The sequence below is a fragment of the Rana temporaria genome, chromosome 7 (genome assembly GCF_905171775.1).
Source record: "Rana temporaria chromosome 7, aRanTem1.1, whole genome shotgun sequence".
Lineage (NCBI taxonomy): Eukaryota > Metazoa > Chordata > Amphibia > Anura > Ranidae > Rana > Rana temporaria.
In genome coordinates, this window is record NC_053495.1 from 177,945,651 (window position 1) to 177,964,635 (window position 18,985).

Here is an 18,985-nt window from a genome sequence, read left to right on the forward strand (position 1 = left end):
CCAGTAAGGGAAATTCCCCCTTATGCCGCGTACACACGATCGGAAATTCTGACAAGAAAACCGTGGATTTTTTTTGCGACGGAATGTTGACTCAAGCTTGTCAGACAAAATTCCGACCGTCAAAAACGCAGTGACGTACAACACTACAACGAGCCGAGAAAAATGAAGTTCAATGATTCCAAGCATGCGTCAACTTGATTCCGAGAATGCGTGTTTTTTTTGTGCGTTGGAATTGCATACAGAAAATCAGAATTTTCGACAAGAACTTTTTCCGTCGGAAAGCTTGAGAATTAGCCCTGTCGGAAATTCCGACAGAAAAAGTCCGATGGAGCCTACACATGGTCGGAATTTCTGACCAAAAGCTCACATCGAACTTTTCTTGTAGAAAATTCCGATCGTGTGTACATGGCATTAGAACGTTGACACTGGAACAAGTGTTTCTATTGGACAATTTGTTCCTTTGACCATTCTTAAATTTGCATTATTCTCTACGTTTAGTTTGTGACAGTGGCCAAAAGGGACAAATTGAAAGAGTTACTGTCCCTGATAGGGACACAGACAGCATAAATAACATAACAGGGGTTTTACTCCCTAACCACACTATTGAATGATAAAATACAATTAAAAAAAGAAAGAAAACTTGGCTTTAGACAAAGTTTTATGGTAACTTTTTTAGTTAGAATTAGGCTTTTGGGAGTTAAAAAATGTTTTGTTTCACGCTTGAACAATTTGGGTTTCAGGTGAAAATTTCATTTGGTGTTGCAACTCTTTCTGCTAAAAAAAAATGATTGCACAAAAAAAATAAAGTGCCATTGGTTTTGCACGTACTGACTTTTTTCAATATTCATTTTAAATGTTATAAAACGAAAGGAAATGATACTTTGGAATATTACCAAGTTGTCTGAGTGAGAAACCATCTTGGTATGCACAAATGGCTATGGATAATGTACCGATCCTTCCTGAAATCCTTTAAAAATCCTTTTGAATGATAAAATGGGTTTGAATTGGACACAAATCATTTTTTTAATCTCCAAAAAAAAGTCAGAGACGTGCATGTAAAATCTCAAACATTTCCTATCAGAAGAAAGATAAAAATATATGGGGGAGGATCTGATAAAGGTGGAGGGAGGAAAACATCTGTCAAGATTCTTTTTATTTGTGGTCAATTCCAGGGAAAATGCCTTAACAAAAAGTGTGTGTGTATACATGCTGTATACAGTATATACATATATATATATATATATATATATATATATATATATATATATTTATATATACAGTGGAACCTTGGATTACGAGCATAATTTGTTCCAGGAGAATTCTCGTAATCCAAAGCACTCGCATATCAAAGCGAGTTTCCCCATTGAAGTTAATGGAAATGAAAATAATTTGTTCCGCATTGACTTCAATGGCATGCAATACCGCATGTGGCCAGAGGTGGGGGGCGCCAGAGAGCCTCGGAAATGATCGGGGACAGCTCAGCTGACCTTGGAAACCCTCGGAAAGAGCTCAGAAACACCCAGGAACGGGGTATTTCCGAGTATTTCTGATTGGCTCCGCTCGGCTCCAGCGCCCCCGCACCTCAGGCTAAATGCGGTACTGCACACCCCATTAGCTTGAATTCTGCTCATTTTGCAAGACAACACTCGCAAACCAAGTCAGAATTTGAAAAAAAAGTTGCTCGTCTTTCAAAATGATCATTAACCGCGAGGAGAGATCGGGGGGGGGGGGGGGTCAATCCACGGCTCTATGTGTTTTTATTATCACTTCAATAACGTGTTCAGTATAATATATTTTTAATACAACTAGAGTGTGTACCGAGTGTCCACTTGAGATCAAGTGAGGAAGAGAGCCAACTAGGTGTGCTACATGCAAATTTATTGACAAGAAGCATGCTGATAAGTGGAGAGAACATAGTAAGCAGGGGGATGACCAACTCACTCTGCTGCTGCTCATTCTTTGACCAGTCAGCAGGCTGGGTATAGGGAATGAACACCATTGTATTTGTTATTTATACAGATGAAGCAGTGCCTGTCTAGCAGGTCTGTGTAAATCTCAGAATTCATTGGAAGGACATACAAGTGCTTTGGCAGTTAAATAGCTCCCATATATGTATTTAATCTTTATTTTTAGGCATTTACCTGGACTACAGCATTAAAGCCACCCTGTCCGCTGGTCTGTATAGACTCACCGGATCCATCCGTCCGAAGGGATCCCCTGCATGCGTCGTAATGATTCGACGCATGCGTGGAATTCCTTATATGACAGCGTCGCGCACGTCGCCGCGTCATAATCGCGGCGACAGTGCGTCACGTCATCGCCAGAGGATTTCGGCGCGGATTTCAATGCGATGGTGAGTACACTCCATCGCAGAGAAATCCGCTGAAATCCTCGAGAGGATTTATCCGCGGAAACGGTCCACTGGACCGTATTCGCGGATAAATCCTCTCGTGTGTATGGGGCCTTAGTCCCCTAAAGCCATGTACACACAGACCGATGGACCGTTTTCATCGGACAAACCGATTGTGTGTGAGCCCCATCGGTTTGTTTTCCTTTGGTGAAAAAAAATAGAACATGTTTTAAATGTTTCCTATGGATAAAAAACTGATAGAAAAAAAATTCAACTTTCCAAACTTCCCATTTTCGAATTTTAGATTTTAAAATTTTGGATTTTTTAATTTTGCAATTTCGAATTTTCGAATCTCGAATTTTTGAAATTTCCAATTTTCGAATTTCCGAAATTCCGAATTTAAAAAATTCCGAAATTCCAAAATCCGAAATTCCGAAATTTGGAAATTCAAAATTTCGGAATTAACTAATTTGTCAAAAATCGTTAAAAAATGAATTTGGAACTAAACAACTTGCACATGTCTAACTCCTATACTATTCATGGCCCTGGGTAAGATATCCTCTCTGAGTCTTGGGAGTTTCTGCTGTCTTCATAAACAAAACATCTATGAGATTTTAAAGTGTCTTATATTAATTAAAATATACTTTGGTTGACATCTCTACATGTGGCCTATCCACAAACAGTGTCTCATTAATTGGAGACATTCAGCTCAGTGTTGTATGTTTGCAACTTAGTGGCTTGGTTCTTGTACTTAAGACCACCACCCTGTCGCTTTTCCTTGAACTGGTGAAAATTGATAGAAAATGGAAAGTTGACTTGTCCCCCACTAAGCAGTTTGGGGAGATTTCTGAACTCATAAAGTCTTTCAGTTTCGAGCTGTGATGGTGGGTAACTGCCTGCTAATTACTTTGGACTGTCTAGCCGTTAAGGAGGCAAACGGCTATATTAATCAGTATACCAACAGCTGCCTAACTACAGTGAGTCCAATGAATCATAGTGCATGTCATGATCCTAAGCAGCCAAGAGAAGTTAGGATGATTAATGTACCAGGCATCACAGCAGCTGGAAGCTTGATTAGACTACGGTAGCCTGTAACTTAGGGTAGAATGATCATCTGTCTTCTCTTAATGGATACACAGGCGTTAGGGAGATCTATGGAGGCCGTGCATACCTCTGAACTGACCGATTCCCACTGGTTTATTACCCCATTAGAAAGGTGCTTATTGTCAACTATTAGCAACACCTATAGGGCTTGATTTACTAAGGGAAAAGAGACTTCGCAAGGGAATTTACTCCAGAGTTTAGTGAAATTTCTACTTTGTAAAGAATATCCAATCACATCCAAGGAAAATAATAAAGTCCTGTACACACGATCGGTTTGTCCGATGAAAACAGACCGATGGACTGTTTTCATCGGACAAACCGATTGTGTGTGAGTCCCATCGGTTTGTTTTCCATCGGTGAAAAAAAAATAGAACATGTTTTAAATGTTTCCTTTGGAGAAAAAAACGATCCTCTGTGTGGAAGTCCATCGGTCAAAAATCCACGCATGCTCAGAATCAATTTGACGCATGCTCGGAAGCATTGAACTTTTTCAGCACGTCGTAGTGTTTTACGTCACTGCGTTTTGGCACGGTTGGATTTTTGACTGATGGTGTGTAGGCAAGACTGATGAAAGTCAACTTCCATCAGATATCCATGAAAAAATCCCTCGGATTAGATTCCATCAGATATCCGATCGTGTGTACGAACGAGGCTTTAGACATATTTTTTGCCTGAATGATAGAAGTCAGCAGAGCTTTACCTCATTCACTAATCTCTGGAGGGAAAATTCACTTACAAGTGCAACTCCCCTTTCAAAGTGCACAGTCTATTTACCTTTAGGAAATCAACTCCACAGAGCAGATATTCTTTACCTTTTTAAAATGGAGGAACCCTTGAAATAACTTTTTGGTCCCAGGGAACCCCTGGTAATAGTTACTATATCTACAGCTCATGGTACATTAGTGGGATGGTCAGAAGGAAGAATGCTTCTTAACCACTTCAGCCCCAGAAGAACTTGCCCCCTTCCTTACCAGAGCACTTTTTGCGATTCGGCACTGCGTCACTTTAACTGACAATTACGCGGTCGTGCGACGTGGCACCCAAACAAAATGTATGTCCTTTTTTTTCCCCACAAATAGAGCTTTCTTCTGGTGGTATTTGATTAACGGTTTTTATTTTTTGCGCTATAAACAAAAATAGAGAGACAATTTTGAAAAAAATTCAATATTTTTTACTTTTTGCTATAATAAATATCCACAAAAAATCTATAAAATTTTTTTTTTCTCTCTTGGCCGATATGTATTCTTCTGCATTTTTTTTGGTAAAAAAAATAGCAATAAGCGTGATGGGTTTGCACAAAAGTTATAGCGTCTACAAAATAGGGGATAGATTTATTGCATTTTTATAAAAAAATTACTAGTAATGGTGGCGATCTGCAATTTTTATTGTGACTGTGACATTGCGACGGACATATCGGACACCTTTGACACATTTTTGGGACCATTCACATTTATACAGCGATTAGTGCTATAGAAATGCACTGATAACTGTATAAATGTGACTGGCAGGGAAGAGGTTAACACTAGGGGGAGGCTGAAGGGGTTAAGGGGTTAAGTATGTTCCCTAATATGTGATTCTAACTGTAGGGGGAGGGGACTCACAAGGGGAGGAGACCGATGTGTGTTCGTGTGTACTGGGAACACATATTGGTCTCTTCACCTGACAGGACCGTGGATCTGTGTGTTTACACACACAGATCCACAGTCCTGCCGTGATTGCGGACACGTGCACCGGGTCCCGCGCGATGCCACGGGCAAACGCGTGCGCCCCCTAGAAGGCCAGGAAACCCAGGACGTCACATGACATCCAACCAGGATGGGAGATCCCATCTGTGGACGTCATATGACTATGGGCGGTAGGGATGTGGTTAAGCCTCATACACACAAATCCGTGGAATGTTTTCCGATGCTAACAATCTGACAACATTAGCAGAAGTTGCCCAACTTGACTACGCAAATTTCCTCTACCTAGGACTACCGAAATACCAGATTTCTCATCTACAAGTTGTCCAGAACACTGCAGCCAGACTGGTAACGGGTAAAAAAACGTGGAAATCAATCTCCCTGGTTATGAGGACCCTCCACTGGCTAGCCGTAAAGGATCGGGTGACATTCAAGACCCTCTGCCTCACCCACAAATGCACGCAAGGAAATGTGCCACAATACTTATGCGAGAAAATAAAACACTACACCCCAAATCGGGTCCTCCGATCAACTAATCAGAACCTCCTCCACATCCCCAAGTCCCGCTACAAATCTAAAGGAGAACGAAGATTCGCAGTCCAAGATATTCGGATGGAAAAAAAACATCGGGCCTTCAGAAAAAAACTTAGGGCCAGATCCACAGCCAGCCGCCGTAACTTAAATATTCGCATTTAAGTTACACTGCCGCAAAATTTCTACCTAAGTGCCCGATCCACAAAGCACTTACCTAGAAATTTTCGGCTGTGCAACTTAAATCCGGCCGGCGCAAGGCGTTCCTATTCAAATGGGGCGAGTCCCATTTAAATTAGGCGCGCTCCCGCGCCGGACGTACTGCGCATGCTCACGACGTGCTTTGCGCGGTTTTACGTTGCGCCGGGTTTTGAGAATCGTTACGGGCGTAAAAAAAAATACGAGTTGCGGCGGAAAAAAAAAATTTGAAAATAAAAAGAAGGGTCTACTTTTACAAGGCCTAAACAGTTTAGGCCTTGTAAAAGCAGCCCTAATATTGCGATTGCAAACTAATACTTACGGAGAAAAAACGAAGCGTAAAAGCTTTGTGGATCTCCGTAAGTGCTAATTTGCATACCCGAAGCGGCATTTCGACGAGAAATGCCCCCAGCGGCGGCCGAGGTATTGCATCCTAAGATCCGACAGTGTAAGTCCCTTACACATGTCGGATCTTCTCCCTATCTTTTGGAAACTGATTCTGTGGATCAGTTCCAAAGATAGAAATAGGGATACGACGGCGTATCAGTAGATACGCCGTCGTATCCCTTTTGTGGATCTGGCCCTTAAGGCCCATCTGTTCTGAAGCGTGGCTGGACGACGACATTGGATACACCACCTTGAGGCGATTTAGTTCGCATTTGTAGCTCTATACAAGTTACTCACTCACTCAAAGGGTGGTGAAGAGCTGAAAAACAACGTTGTTTCCTGTATGTTGGTTGAAAAAGTTCTGCTGTCTGTATGCAGAACAAGTTCATGGCCAACGCCCTTCGGACAAAATTACAAATATGATGCGTTAAGGTGAAAAAACACGAGAGTTTACAACCCCTTTAAGTTATTTTTTTCTACCAAAAATGTATTTTGTACAAGAAAATTTTACAAAAAAAAAAAATCGTTCCCTATTCTTTCCCGTTTAAATTTCTCCAGGAGGGCCCCTGGCAGTGAAAGGGTTAGCGCCGACAGAAATAAGCGTCTGCACAGCACAATACATGAGTAATGTATATTTAAACTGACTGCACTATATATGGTATAATGAGTCGTGATTGCGATCCGTCTTTGTCAGATGTTTAGGTAATGTGAATGGCTACCTTTTACATTCGCGGCATCCCGGGCCGGTCTATACATGGCTCCATCAATCATAATTAAGGTTTGTTTTATAGAACATAAAGAAATGTCCTTTTACATCAAACAAAACCGTCGGAGACAGATTGCACAGGTCTGCGGGGTACTCTGTCCCCAATGTTTTGACAGTTTTGCTGTGAATTCGAGTCATTTGGCGGTTATTGTGCGCGCCTAATGTTTGCATTTAATCCACTGTCCACTTTAAAAGCCTCAACAATGGCCTGGCAAGGCACTCAACTGTCTGACTTGTTTGTGGTGGTAAAATGCTTTGTATGTCAGAACTGCTCACCAGAAGGGGTGTCTGGTGTAGGTGGAATGTCTGCTAAGGTAGGCGTAGGGCTGCTTCTGCTCTTCATTAAACTTAAAGAGCATATTGTTTAAGAAAATGCCAGCATGTTGTCTTTTCCAGTCATTTCCAGTACAACTGACTTAGAAGACATTGAGTAAAGGGCTGCGGGGATGTGTGATTTCCAACAAGTTGTGAGATGGGACCCCTTTGGTGCCAAAATATTTAGGTGCATGTCATGCTTCATGCTTTCAAAGGTTCAGGTAGAATAAAAAAACAAACCATCAATTCTCCATGAGAAAGAGTCATACAATCGTCCACAAAATCAACTACAAAAGTCAACCAAAAATGTATAAAACCAAAAAGTTCATTTAAAAAAAGTTTTTCTTTTTAACCTCCCTGGCGGTATGATTATTTCAGAAAAAAAGGTGCTGAAAGAGGTACCATTATTTGCAAGGAAATTTGGCGTTTTATACTGTAGTTTTTAGGAATAACTCACTTAAATCTGACCAAACAAGAGTCTAGTAGGCATCCCGGGTATGATATTTTTTTAAAAACAAAATTATAAATTTTAATATAATAAATAATTATAAATAATTATAACAAATAATAATATAATTATAATAAAAATTATTCAATAACGTAATCAACTCAAAATCACTGAAATTTGCTCAGTTGCAGAATTGTCGCTGTCATTACTTTTATTTTTTTGTGACAAATTTCCCCACAAATCGATATCGCTCAATTCTGCAAGTGATTATAATTTATTATCGCTGTTTTCTAGCTGCTCTAAAACCATTTTTGACATAAAGGGACACTTTTGGTTGCTATGGACAATCTACAGTTTGCAGGCAGAAAGAACAGTTTTTATTATATAAAAGTACATGCAGGACACTGGGGAAACCACTAGGGACAAGGGGTGTGTGTATTTTTTACATACAGTACTGTAATCTATAAGATTACAGTACAATGTATGTAAGGATTTTGTTTACCTTTTTGAATTTGGCGCTGTTCTCCGCTCCCGTGCGTGGTAACGTCTAATACAGGAGGTGTGTTACTGGTCTTACAGACCTGACTCCTGATTGGCGGGGAGGAACTTTAGTGTGAAAATGGCAATAATTCACTTGCTATGGTCACACAACTGGGTGACCTCGGAGCGCATTGATCTGCGCTCCAAGGCCACCCTTATTTTAAGCCTATTCACGTGCTTCAAAAATACACCCACCCCGCATTGAATCCATGGTCCGGCACCACTGATATGTAGATCAGCGGGCCAGACGCATGGATAGGGGGGCGCCTAGGGGGGCGCCCGTGCGCCCTCTATGGACAGGCTACCACTGGGTAAGCCTATAATAAAGCTTACCCGTAGGTAAAATGAATATCTCCTAAACGTGCACCATTTAGGAGATATTCACCCTGCATGCGCTCTGAAGGATCTGGCATACCTTGCCGAACCTTCAGAGCTTCGTCCCGGGAACCGAGTGACATCATCTCGGCTCCGGCCAATCACATAGCTGGAGCGTGCAAACCCAGAAGAAAGATCCGGGGAAGATGTCGGCCCTCTCAGCAGTGACAGCACAACACTGAAGGGCTTCATTCCAAGGTGAGTATTTCATAATGTGCTAGTATGCGGTGCATACTGGCACATTATACCATTGCCTTTGTCAGTGCCATTGCAGGTGTTTTTTTTTTTTTTTTTTTTTACAACAGCCTTGGTTTACTACCACTAGCTCAATTTGGCTGCTTCAATAAATAGCAATTGGTCACTAGAGATCAATCACTAAACAGATTAAACAATTGACTCCCTGTTGTGTAAACTTCACTAGTAACACATTGAATTAATCTTGCATGATTGCACAATGATCCAATTGTATGTAATCAAGCACTACTTCATTATTACTGCAACTTGGCACGGCTTTGCCCAGAAGTTGAATCTTTTGTAAAAACGTGAAACCAGAATCAGAGAAGATTTTCGGGCTTACAAAAGCCAGATCTTTATAAGGACATGTTTAAAGTGACTTTTTCATAAACTGCATTTCAAAGGACCATACCTGTAAACATGAGTTTAGTTACCTCTATCCTCCCCCCCTCCCCCGCCCACACCTCTCAGTTTTTCGTGCCATGAGGTTAGCAGGAGGAACTTGTGGGAGATGTTGGGGACCACAGAGATCGACACTCCCAGAAGTGATTAACGGGTTCCCAGCCGAACCTCAGGTGACTTTATTTATTTTTTAAATGTGTTTATTCAGAGTTTAAGATAAAGACAGCATAATAAAATTGAATGGGATTTGTTCACCATTATCAATGAACAATGCCATATGAATAAAGGTACAGGGCTACCGTTAAATGCAAAATAAGTAAAACAAGCATTACAATGAATAGTATTAGCAAACCCTTCCTGCATAATTGTAGTGATAAGTTTTCCTGCATGGAACGTGGAGAGAAAATTAACACGTAGGTTGGATGACTCTCAACAGAAGATTATATAACAAAGTAACCTTATTTGCAGAATATAAATGCCACTTAAAGCTTAAGCATAGTGATAGCCTAGCGTCAAGATAAGGAAAATGATAATGTAGGGAAAGGAGGGGGGGGGGGGAGAAATCGACCAAGCATAAGAACTAGATAAAGAAATCCAGCAAATCATTGGGAAAATGGAAGTCAAGGGGACTTGAACTGTAATTTGCCCAGGGAGTTGGTCAAATTGGCTTTAGGGCACTGGGGCGGGCGTCAGCGGTAAAGCGCCAATATTATTAGCAGCGATTTACCATCATTTTTGCAGCACTTTTCGGCCACTAGCGGGTTTTAACCCCCCGCTAACGGCTGAAAATTGATTTCAATGGGCAGGGGCGCTTTAGAAGCGCCTCAAAGATGCTTTTTTTTAGCATCCTGCCAGTGCACCGCTCCAGTGTGAAAGCCCTCGAGCTTTCACACTATAGTGACAGGAGAGGCGCTTTGCAGGCACTATTTTTAGCGCCTGTAAAGCGTCTCAGTGGGAAAGTAGCCTTAAGGTACCACACTGTGTATTGGAAAGATTGCATCAAGGATGTATTGTTTTAAGCTGTGTTCCATGGCACTGACCTCAGGAGAGGCATATTCTTGGTATGGCTTTTTACCCCAGAGGAACTCTTGAAATTGTATTGTGTGTCAGTGGTAAAAATGTCCCTTATATTGGTGACCAATGAGAGGAATATCCCCTACCGTGGGGGTCAGACATCTAAAAAGGTAATTGGTGTCATGTAGCCTTCTCTGCCCAGTGTCATTGGCCCAGGAACTATGCAACCACCATAAAATGGAAGATCAGTCAATCTCAGCACATAGAACCATCATCAACCTAGGAGATCAGCTATGGGTAGAGGATTCTGTATATGGTGTTTTTCTATCTATTTACTCTATTTATTTATTTATTTTTTTCTATTGGTGGAATTTGATGGACTTTTTTTTTTACCCGACTAACTATGCAACCTCTAGAGCAGTGGTTCTCAACCTTCCTAGTGCTGTGACCCCTTGATATAATTTCCCAAGTTGTGGGGACCCCTAACAGTAAAATAATATTCGTAGTGTGGGTTGTCAGCACCCAAGGCAAGACAAGTAATTTGCGCCCCTAACCCACGGACATTTAACACTGCCTATGTCCCTTCCACTCGTACAGTATAAAAACCACTTATGGTACATTTTAGGATGTTATCCTTTCTTTCCCTTTTATCTTTCTCTATCCTAATTTCTTGTTTATTTTTTTCCCTATCTCTCTCTCTAGCCATATTTCTTGTTGTTTCTCTTATTCTTTCTCTCCCCTTTTCTTTGTTCCTCCCCCTTCCCCCCCCCCTATTTTCCTCTCCCTTCCATCTATTCTCAATTTTTATTCCTTCTCTTATTTATTGGCGGGGGGTGGGATCAGTAACAGTACTGGGGGGACTTCTGATCAGCCCACTTAGGTGCTCTTGATCAAGGTCATCTGCTGATCTGAGAACTGTAGTGGGGACTTTTAATGGCAACTATAATCACAGGTAGTGTTACCCACCATAGGTGTGCGCAGCCTACTGCATTAGGGTGTGCACCCCGAAGTTCAAACACATAAGTCTGTGTGTATCTATCGCAGTAGGGCAATGGACGGTGTCAGTAGGGTAGTGGACAATGCCAGTAGGGCAGTGGATAATGTCAGTAGGGCAGTGGATAATGTCAGTAGGGCAGTGGATAATGTCAGTAGGGCAGTGGACATTGCCAGTAGGGCAGTGGATAATGTCAGCAGGGCAGTGGACGATGTCAATAGGGCAGTGGATGATGCCAGTAGGGCAGAGATTGGTGTCAGTAGTTTTTTTTTATTATAACTTCTGTCCCACTTTTGAGACAGGAAAAGGGAAAGGGACCAAGGACAGAGCTTCCCCTGCCTCTATCTCCCCTGCTTCTATCTCTCCATCCAAGCAACAGGGGAAATCTGTACATTACACCCTGTGTGCACGCCTATGTTACTCACTGTCTCGTAGCAGTGACACTTATACCAAAATCAGAAGATAGGGTCTCCTCCAGCCCCTCCCACTTCACATTCCTCACCAGTCAGCTGACCTCTAGCCTCTGCCCCCCACCCATGCCGTGAACTGAATAGGCGGCTGCAAAGAGGCTGAGTGGGTGGCCACAGGCTCCAGGGACAGCCAAGCTGAGTGGCCACAAAAAGGCTGGGAGAGTGGTGCCGGCTTCAGGAACAGCCCAGGATTCTTTGACCCCAGAGGGGCTCCCGACCCCAGGTTGAGAACCACTGCTCTAGAGGAACCCTAGGGTTCCACATAACACTGATGAGAATGGCTGATCCAGTATATAAAGATCTTTGTGGGTCAGGGATCCAAGACTGCTCAGCAGGGATCATATTATCGGCTAATGCAAAGGATATAGAGAGTCTGAATTTCAGCATTGTTGTTGATTTAGAAACAAATTGGGTTAGTTGGACAAATAAAAATGCATGTATTGCAATAAAAAGAATGCACTATTTTCAATTTGCTAATTTATTTGTTTATTTATTTATTTCCTGCAGCTCCCCACATTTATCAACAATACTTTACCATCACAAGACCAAATAACAGCTCAGGAGATAGACATTTACTTCAGACAAGAGCTCATCTATAAGAGGAATGAAAGAATGGCAAGAAGAGTAATGGGTCTGCTGAAGGAAAACCGGGACAAGAGTTTTTTCTTTGCTTTTGGCGCAGGTACTTTATTGTTTTAGTAACTATTGGTTGTTGTTGCTTTTAGGGACCCTCAGGCCTCGTACACACCACAGGACTTGTCCGATGAAAATGGTCCGCGGACCGTTTTCATCGGACATGTCCGCTCGGAGATTTCGATCTGATGGCTGTACACACCATCAAACCGAAATCCCCGCGGACAGAGAACGCGGTGACGTAGACATAGTTACATAGTTAGTTACATAGTTACATAGTTAGTCAGGTTGAAAAAAGACACAAGTCCATCCAGTTCAACCACAAAAAAAATAAACAAACAAAATAAAAAACACAATACAATCCCATACACATAACTCCATACCCACAGTTGATCCAGAGGAAGGCAAAAAACCCCAGCAGAGCATGATCCAATTTGCTACAGCAGGGGAAAAAATTCCTTCCTGATCCCCCGAGAGGCAATCGGATTTACCCTGGATCAACTTTACCTACAAATCTTAGTACTCAGTTATTTTATGTACATTTAGGAAAGAATCCAGGCCTTTCTTAAAGCAATCTACTGAGCTGGCCAGAACCACCTCTGGAGGGAGTCTGTTCCACATTTTCACAGCTCTTACTGTGAAAAAACCTTTCCGTATTTGGAGGTGAAATCTCTTTTCCTCTAGACGTAAAGAGTGCCCCCTTGTCCTCAGTGTTGACCGTAAAGTGAATAACTCAACACCAAGTACACTGTATGGACCTCTTATATATTTGTACATGTTGATCATATCCCCCCTAATTCTCCTCTTCTCAAGAGTGAATAGATTTAGTTCTTCTAATCTTTCCTCATAGCTGAGCTCCTCCATGCCTCTTATCAGTTTGGTTGCTCTTCTCTGCACTTTCTCCAGTTCTCCGATATCCTTTTTGAGAACTGGTGCCCAAAACTGAACTGCATATTCCAGATGAGGTCTTACTAATGATTTGTACAGGGGCAAAATTATATCTCTGTCTCTGGAGTCCATACCTCTCTTAATACAAGAAAGGACTTTGCTCGCTTTGGAAACCGCAGCTTGGCATTGCATGCCATTATTGAGCTTATGATCAACTAAAACCCCCAGATCCTTCTCCACTACAGATCCCCCCAGTAGTACTCCCCCTAGTATGTATGATGCATGCATATTCTTAGCCCCCAAGTGCATAACTTTACATTTATCAACATTAAACCTCATCTGCCACTCAGTCGCCCAATTAGACAGAGCATTGAGGTTGGCTTGTAAATTGGCGACATCCTGCAAGGACGTTATTCCACTGCATAGCTTGGTGTCATCTGCAAAGACAGAAATGTTACTTTTGATCCCAGACCCAATATCATTTATAAATATATTGAAAAGTAAGGGTCCCAGCACTGAACCTTGGGGTACACCACTGATAACCTTGGACCATTCAGAGTAAGAATCATTAACCACGACTCTCTGAATTCTGTCTTTCAGCCAATTTTCTATCCATTTACAAACTGATATATCCAATCCTGTAGACCTTACCTTACACATGAGCCGTGTGTGCGGAACTGTATCGAACGCTTTTGCAAAATCCAAATATATCACGTCCACAGCCACTCCTCTGTCCAGGGTTTTACTTACCTCTTCATAAAAGGAAATCAGGTTTGTCTGACAACTTCTGTCTTTCATGAATCCATGTTGTCTGCTGCTTAAATAGTTTTTTTCCTGCAAGAACTCATCCATATGGTCTTTTATTAAACGTTCCAGTATCTTCCCAACTATAGAAGTTAGACTAACAGGTCTATAGTTACTTGGTAAAGACTTTGTTCCCTTTTTAAATATAGGCACCACATTGGCTCTACGCCAATCCAGTGGTACTATTCCTGTCATTAATGAGTCCCTAAATATTAGATACAGTGGCTTTGAAATGACAGAGCTCAACTCACCTAGGATCCGTGGGTGGATGCCATCAGGTCCAGGTGCTTTATCCACCTTTATTCTGTCTAAATATTTCTGGACCATATCACTTTTGAGCCATTGTGGATTTGGGGCTGTGTCACTCCCACCCCCATTATGGACATGAGCTCCCCCATGCTCCATTGTATACACAGAGCTGAAGAAAGCATTTAATAAATTTGCCTTCTCTTTGTCCCCAGTCACCCACTCTAGATTATTTTGTAAGGGGCCTACATGCTCAGACTTCACCTTTTTACTATTAATATATTTAAAGAATTTTTTGGGGTTTGTCCTACTATCTTTTGCAATCTGTCGTTCATTTTGAATTTTTGCATCCTTGATTTCCTTTTTACATATCCTGTTATATTCTTTGTAACATTTAAACAACACTAGTGTTCCTTCATTTTTATATTTTTTAAAAGCTACTTTCTTATTGTTTATAGCTTTTTTAACTTTGCCCGTGAGCCACATAGGTTTTATTTTTAGCCTTTTAAACTTATTGCCCATGGGAACATACTTTGCAGTGAGGTTCCACACAGTCTTTTTGAAAAATTCCCATTTCTGTTCTGTGTTCATCTGTGTCAATAGTCCCTCCCAGTCCAAGTCCTGGAGAGCGGCCCTCATCCTTGGAAAATTTGCTCTCTTAAAATTTAGTGTTTTAATATTTCCTGTATGTATTTCTTGCTTATAGTTAACATTAAATGAAATCATGTTATGATCACTGCTACCCAGGTGTTCCTTTATCTGAACATTAGTAATAAGCTCTGCATGGTTTGAGATTATCAGGTCCAACAGAGCATCATTCCTAGTTGGGGCCTCAATAAACTGCACCATAAAATTGTCCTGCAATAGGTTTTTAAATTGTTGTCCTTTAACTGTCCCAGAAGTGCCATTAATCCAGTCAATTTCTGGGTAGTTAAAATCCCCCATTATTATCACCGTCCCAGCCCTTGCAGCCCTTTCCATCTGTGCAAGGAGCTGAGTCTCCACCTCCTCATTAACATTGGGTGGTTTATAACAAACTCCAATGATTAATTTTGAACTACGCACATCTGTATGCAGTTCCACCCATAATGCTTCAGCCTCATCACACTCTCCATCAACCAGGTTCTCTTTCACGCTTGCTTTGAGGTCACTTCTCACATAGAGACAGACCCCTCCACCTTTCCTTTTTACCCTGTCTTTCCGAAAGAGAGCATAGCCAGGAATATTAATAGCCCAGTCATGTGAGGATTGAAGCCAAGTTTCAGCAATACCGATTACATCATAGCTCTCCTCATGCACCAGAGCTTCCAACTCACCTGTTTTGCTTGGCAGACTTCTGGCATTGGTGAACAAACACTTAAATGTATTGTTACATTTTTCTCTAGTGTTTTTCATATAATTTATAGTAGTACAAATGGCACTATTATTTCCAATGGCTGTTTGCAACATGGGAACTTTCTTGTCACCTGCCATAACCCTCCCCCCATCTATCCCCATTCCACTCTCCATTAATGTCTGACCCCTAGCTGACCTGTGTACCCGATGTAATTCTAGTTCACCCTCCCCCCTCAATCCTAGTTTAAACGTTCTCTATCGCGCGAGTTCAATGCTTCCACACAAATGCGTCGAATCAATTCGGCGCATGCGCGGGATTTCGGGCCGTTGGTTAGACATACTAACCAGCGGACATGTCCGACGGACAGCTTTCCAGCGGACATGTTTCTTAGCATGCTAAGAAACATTTGTCCGCTGGAAATCTGTCCGCTAGCCTGTACACACGATCGGATCTGTCCGCTGAAACTGGTCCTCGGACCAGTTTCAGCGGACATGTCCGGTCGTGTGTACGAGGCCTCAGAGATGGATTTTCATCATTGGAGCTTGTGGATGTACAGCCTTTGGCACCCAAAGCAAGGCCTCTGTTAGGATGGTTCCCTTTTTATACAGAAATGTTTTTGTTTTACTGATTGTATCCTGGTTTAGTATTTTATGAGAATGTGTAAATAAGCTTTTGTGAGATGTGAGATGACTGCATTTTGACTTATAATAGGAAAAAAATGAGTCCAATAATTTTACAGCCGTCTCTTTCCTCCTCTGCCTATAAGTCCAGGCTTTGTGTTCCTAATGGTAAAATCAGCCCTGGGTTCCCTTCCTTATATATGTAGTAAGTGTCGCTCTGTTAGTCTGCTTTGAATGAATTCTACTAACAGTCTCCAACTCTAGACATAAATAGGTAAGTATATTATACAATTGTTTTTGATGTTCCCTAAGCAGCCCAGAAATTTGGCTTGTGTCTCCTTTGCAAATTTGGCTTCTTTATGATCCACATAGATAATGCTCAGAACATGTGGCCGAACCGGAAATGAATTGTTGATTTTGTCAGATGCTGATTGATCTTGCTAAGCGAAGAAGAAGCTATGTGTCATAAGAAAAGTCTCTATGCAAGTTAGATTTTTTTAAATTCTTTTTTTTTTTGAATAAGCCCTGCAGTCTCATATGTTCATATAGAGAAAGGCAAAACAAAATTCATGCACCTAATAAAACAACATAGATAAGTGTCTATAAAGCTCTTAAGATTACTAAACATGTTGTATAGTTCTCTGCAGCCTCAGTATTTGTGCCAGTAAATCTACTTCATAGAATGCAGTCTTGAATGGAAAGCTTCCAAAGCATCTGATTGATAAGGTAGAGTCTGATGTGCAGTCACCAGATATTTGCAGAGAATGAACTCCACATAAAGTTTTTAGAACTAGAAGGCCCATCTGGATAATGTTCTTCTCTCCGTGGCCTACTTCTATTGTTTCTCATGCGGAATCCTCTGCCTGTCCTCTTTATATTTTTTGTTATAGCAAAATATTGAGGACCTGACCTTTGAATAGCTCTGTGATTTTATCTGCATGAGGATCTGGCGAATGATTGTGTGAAATAGAAGCGAGTGGCCAGAGCAGGTTTTTTGGTGTGGCATGTGACAAGGGTTTCAGTAGGGATCTTTACCTCTTAAAGAAAAACTAAAAGGAAACATTTTTTTTTAGACACAGTGGAGGTGGACCTGTCAGTTTTTATTGCTGTCTGTACCCCCATTAGAGAGACTCATACTCTCTATTTGTATTTCTATCTGTTTACCATTATAATTGAAAGTAAAAGTAAAGATGATCCAAAAATTTTGAGTTTCCCCCCGAAAAGTAATGGAGGGGAAATTTTCCAATGAGGATAATAACTCTGGTGACTTGTGGGATTCCCTTAATTTGCAGGGATTTCCTCTTACTTCCTGGTTTGGCTATGGGACAGGAAGTGGGAGAAACTGCCCAAAAATAGGTGTACCAAGCTTGTGGCATACTTAAAAAGACTTGAGGTTGTAATTGGTGCCAAAGGTGCTTTAACAAGGTATTGAGTAAAGGCTCTGAATATTTATGTACATGTGTAAATTTGCAAAGATTTCAAACAAACTTTTTTCACGTTGTCAGTAGTTTTTGTAGAATTTTAAGGAAAAGAATGAATTTAATCAATTTTGGAATAAGGTTGTAACATAACAAAATGTGGAAAATGTGAAGCGCTGTGAATACTTTCCGGATGCACTGTACATATTCGTGGGTTAAGTGAGAAAATTATTTTTACAAAACAATCTTATAATCATTTAAAGTGTGTTAGAAACTTTAAGTAAGCCTACACTATGCCATGCAGCTCATACTTACCTTTTTTCTCCAATGCCACTCTGTTCAGTCAGGCTAGGGTCACAGTGTCCGGTGGTTTGAAATACTTACCTTTTTTCTCCAATGCCACTCTGTTCAGTCAGGCTAGGGTCACAGTGTCCGATGGTTTACAATACTTACCTTTTTTCTCCAATGCCACTCTGTTCAGTCAGGCTAGGTTCACAGTGTCCGGTGGTTTGCAATACTTACCTTTTTTCTCCAATGCCACTCTGTTCAGTCAGGCTAGGGTCACAGTGTCCGGTGATTTGCAGTCTGCAGTCTGGTGCGGTTTTGTTCATCGGTCCAGGTGTGATTCAGGTGAACATTTTTACTTCAATTCACACCTAAACCAGGCCCAAAATTGCACAGGACTCATTTCATAAACAGACCACCCCGAATATGTGTGAACCGGGCGGTCGTTTGTTTCTGAATCGACGTAAATAGTAATTTGCATATTCCTCGCGTAAACAAACGGAAGCGCCACCTAGCGGCCAGCGTAAATATGCAGCCTAAGATCCGACGGTGTAAGACACTTACACCTGTCGGATCTTAGGGATATCTATGCGTAACTGATTCTATGAATCAGTCGCATAGATACGACCGAGCGCACTCAGAGATACGACGGCGTATCAGGAGATACGCCGTCGTATCTCTTTCTGAATCCGGCCCGTTATGTGAATTGTATGCGGTTAAAAACACATCCTATTCGTATATATGTGAACCAAGTTTAATTACAGAGAGCAAAAGGAATGCCCTGTATGAATCACTGAAGTCATAGCTAGCTGCACATGGTTATGGACGACTGAAAGCACTCATTAGCCCAGCGAGTCACATGTACCTCCATACTTAGAAAGGGTGCAAACTTAAAGGCCTTTAGACTTGTGTCAATGGCCTCTGTTTAACATCAGTTTGGGACTT

General features: G+C 41.4%; 1 protein-coding gene across 1 annotated transcript in view; it reads left to right on the plus strand.

The window, feature by feature from the left end:
* Positions 1-18,985, plus strand: part of TRABD2B (TraB domain containing 2B) — a 352,534-nt gene that overhangs the window by 173,704 nt on the left and 159,845 nt on the right. Inside the window, exon 4 of the mRNA XM_040360538.1 lies at positions 12,318-12,492. Coding sequence (XP_040216472.1) covers positions 12,318-12,492 — 175 coding nt within the window. The remainder of the gene's footprint in view (positions 1-12,317; positions 12,493-18,985) is intronic.